This window comes from Rhinopithecus bieti, unplaced genomic scaffold (assembly GCF_001698545.2).
Source record: "Rhinopithecus bieti isolate Rb0 unplaced genomic scaffold, ASM169854v2 scaffold_28529, whole genome shotgun sequence".
In the NCBI taxonomy this organism is placed as follows: domain Eukaryota; kingdom Metazoa; phylum Chordata; class Mammalia; order Primates; family Cercopithecidae; genus Rhinopithecus; species Rhinopithecus bieti.
The window spans coordinates 1,168,348-1,172,780 of NW_016813064.1; the positions used below are offsets into that span (position 1 = coordinate 1,168,348).

Below are 4,433 nucleotides of genomic sequence, written 5' to 3' on the forward strand. Positions count from 1 at the left end.
TTACATTATTTTTAAAAACACCCATGATGCCATGGATTTCCAGCTGTCTGAATACTTCCCAGCATGCTGCCTTGGCATTGCAATTGGTATTTAATATTATCAAGCCTTTTATGATTCATAAATGAGCCTTGGAGGACCTCACTACACTTTGCTTTTGCCTCCTGGTTGCTCTTTTATTATATGTGAGGAAGGAAATCAAATATTTGTTTTCAGGGAACTTAAAAGGCTCCAGGTATTACCACAAAATGGAAACACTAAATCAAAAGCAGTTTATTCTAAATGGGAATTGACTTGCACAGACATTAGCTTTAAATTTTGGCAGTATATTGTTTAATTTTGCATCCTAGTTGAGGCACTCTGGTACTTCCTGTGAAAAGAAACACAAAGCCTAGGTGCGGTGATTCACACCTGTAATCCCAGCACTTTGTGTGGTCAAGGTGGGCAGATCACCTGAGGTTCGGAGTTTAAGACCAGCCTGGCCAACATGGTGAAACCCTGTCTCTACTGAAAATACAAAAAAGTTAGCCTGGCATGGTGTTGCACAATTGTAATCCCAGCTACTTGGAAGACTGAGGCGCAAGAATCTCTTGAACCTGGGAGGCAGAGGTTGCAGTGAGCTGAGATCATGCCACTGAACTCCAGCCTGGGCAACACAGTGAGACCCCGTCTCAAAAAAAAAAAAAAGAAAAGAAAAGAAATACAAATTTAAAAAAATCACAACCACCACCAACAAATGAAGACTGTTGGGGAGTAGAAATACTATTATTAATGTTATTTTTTAAATGTTGGCAAAAATAGCTAAAATCAGAAGTACAAATTTATAATTTCCTATGACCCAAAATTAACCTATTTATTAACTTTGCTTCAAGTGTCTCTTTATTGTAAAAGTTATAAAATATTACAAATAATGCTGAAATGCCTTCCTCACCATGGTTTTTCTCAATTTAGTATTTTCTACATCAATCATAAAATATAAAACTACATTTTCCTCATCCCTCTCCAGGTGTAGCCATTATCTTAAGTTTGGTATTCTCCTGGCACATTTTGTATAAATCGTTCAATAGTACTATGTAACAGGATTATATCTTTTTTTTAGTCTTCTACTGATAAACATTCAAAATACTATAATTGAAGATGCACATCTTATCTTGCATAGCACCTATGCCAAAGCTTTTCCATGATATATGCTTATTTCACATTACATGCCTGTAGCAAAATCTCATGTACCCCATAAATATATAAAATATATGAACAAGGAATTGTTGATCAGAGTTCATGTATTTTTTTTTTTCCCCAATTTTGTTAGGGACCTCATCTGAAAACAAATTTCATTAGATATTGAAAATATTTTCTCCAAAATATTTTACTGATTTACATGTCCACCCATAGTTTATAAATATGTCTATTCCTCTGCAAAATCATTAGTACTTGAGATTAGACTTTTAGACTAGACTATTAGAGTATTTGACTATTTGAATTTGGTCAGATAATCTGGTGAGAAATAGAATCAAACTGCTTTAATTTTCAGATACTCATAATTAGCCATTCTTTCTCCATATTTAAATAGGCTTTTTAATTTCCCCGTCTTTGAATTCCCCATTGACTTCATTCCTTCTTATTCATGCATAGTAATTTATTACATTTTCTGAGTACCTATAATGCAAATATTTCCCCCAGCCAAGAGTTTATCTCTTAATTTCATTGTGTGTGTGTGTATGTCCATGTGTGTGAATGTATGTGTGTGAATGTATGTGTGTTTACATATGGAAGTTTTAAAGTTTTAGTTTGTCACATTTAGTCATTTTTTAAATGGCTTGTGATGTTTGTGATTTGTTGGAAAAATTCTTTTTTAACTGAAGCTCAAAAGATATTTTCCTATTTTTTAATATTCTTAATGTTTTTATTTCTCAATTTTAGTTCTTTCATCTACTTGTAGTTTGTTTATTAAGTCCATACTGATTGGACCTCAGCCTAAGTGAAAGCCTGAATTTCTTTCAGCCCGTTTATGAAGCAGTACCCCTACAACACACCAAATTCTGCTACAACATGTATGCCAGTAATTTTCTCTTCTTTGTAAAAAAGAAACTTGAAAAGCAAGTAAATTTTACTTTTAAAGAGACATTCTGTGAATATCATCTCAGATGATAGAGACATTAGGAATTATGAAAAGTATGTAACATTTTTTAAAAGGGCTAATATAGTTATTTTGAAATGTTTTTCTCAACGTGAATTTAAACAGTGAGCTGCTGAAGATATAAACAAACTGGCTCAGCAATGAGGATATTTTGAAATTTAACCCAGAAACATGGGCTATCACAGATCAGTGTACTTCTGATTTATGCTATACTAGATTATGATTCCTTAGAAATTATACCAAGATAGAGCCTCAACAACCATTTATTGAATGTATATTCTGAGAAAGACACTGTAACCACAGCAGTAATAATAGTTCTCAAATATAATGACTATCTTTTATTTTAAAAGTATAAGTGTTTACTTTTCTTTCAGTGCTAATGTAATAAAGAATGTCTTCTCTCTTCATGCAGTTCCACAATTAATATTATGTTTAGAAATATTTATATATATATTTAAATATTNAATTTTTTTTTTGTATTTTTTAGTAGAGATGGAGTTTCACCGTGTTAGTCAGGTTGGTATCTATCTCCTGACTTCGTGATCCGCCTATCTTGGCCTCCCAAAGTGGTGGGATTACAGGTGCAAGTCACCATTCCTGGCCTTCTTCATCTATATTTTAAAGTAAATTACTATTTTTAAACTATAATTAAATATAGTAGTTGTAATTTTCATGGTTGTTGGGACAAAATGTGGTTATATATATAAAAAGTCCCCACTCCAATTCTTCGCACATAGTAGGCAATTAGTCAACAATTTTTTTCATTCATTTTATCCATAGATCCCATGGAAACAGCATACCAGATATTGATTAAATGATATAATTCAAATTGGGGTGTTATCATGGTGAAATTAGATGTTGGATATCATGTATTATATAGCATATATTACATGTCACATGTTATTCATTATGTATAAGATTTATGGCATAAGATATAAAATATATCGTATTTTTATTATATAGTTGTGGTGAGATAATAGTTAAGTTTTTTTTTTGTAAAGCACTACTATTTCCTACAAAACTTGAATTTTCTTTTAATATTCTAGACTTCATTAATTTTAATTAGAAGAAAATAAAGTTGACTTCGTCCTAAATAAATGAGAAATTTTTTGTCTTCTAAGAAAAGCTATAATTCTGATGATGAGTTTCATGATTAACTGTTACCTTTTTTGTTCTTGTTCAATGTTTTCAGGAAGAACCCTATGTCCTTTTTAAGAAGTCTGACAAACCTCTCTATGGCAATGATCGATTTGAAGGCTATTGCATTGATCTCCTCAGAGAGTTATCTACAATCCTTGGCTTTACATATGAAATTAGACTTGTGGAAGATGGGAAATATGGAGCCCAGGATGATGCCAATGGACAATGGAATGGAATGGTTCGTGAACTAATTGATCATGTAAGTCCCTTCCCTCATTATTTATTAGTTTGTTATGTTGCTACAAGGTTTACTCTTTTTTCTTGATGTATGTGAGTAGTAACTACAAAAAGCAGTGATATATTTCAAGTATGTATTTCCTTCAATAATTTTATTTAAGCTAAATAGTATTTGTCACTAAATATAAAAGAATCTAAGAGGGGTATATAGCCCTGTGTATGTAAACAGATTACATTTTCCACAGAAACTGAGAGATGGAACATTATCTCTCTTGATTATTACATTTCAAAGAGATACTTCCCAGGTCCTTGAGAAAGGCTCTCCTGGGCCATAACGTTGGCAAGAGGCTTAGTTAGCTTTTAAAGGAGTTACATACATTTCAAAGAGAGAGGGAGAAAGGACCTATAACTATGAATTTTTAAAGTAAGTGTTCTAAGAACAGGGGGTGAGGAGGGGTGTTTCTTTCCTTATTTGCAGTTGGAAGAATCAGACCTTTTATTTGTAATTAGAATTTAGTATTTAATTGGCATTTAGTATTTTTAATTAGCTCTTGCAATTGCAAGTGTTTGTTATTTTAGAAATAACATGTTTGTCATCTTCTTATTTCCATCCCTCCTTCTTAAGGGGACCTTAAACATACAGGGTTTGGTATGATCTTTCAAATTCATTATGATCTAACCAAGATGGTTCTCGGTGATACAATATGAAGATGCAACTTCAGATGGATATCTTAACTTTAAAAAGTATAATTCATAAATTTAGAAAAGGAGACTTTATTTCTTACAAAGGGTTGCAGTATGCAGAGTGGTCATTCAGACAGATTGGGAAGCATCGTCTCTGGTTGGAAGTCAAAAGCAGACACTTCAATGGAGGGGCAAAAAGAACAGGAATTTACAGCAGGGTGGCTGAATTTTATATATA

General features: G+C 32.4%; 1 protein-coding gene across 1 annotated transcript in view; it reads left to right on the forward strand.

The window, feature by feature from the left end:
- The window catches only part of LOC108512380 (glutamate receptor ionotropic, kainate 2-like), a 485,136-nt gene that overhangs the window by 230,251 nt on the left and 250,452 nt on the right, over positions 1–4,433 (forward strand). Inside the window, 1 exon segment of the mRNA XM_017847623.1 lies at positions 3,327–3,533. Coding sequence (XP_017703112.1) covers positions 3,327–3,533 — 207 coding nt within the window.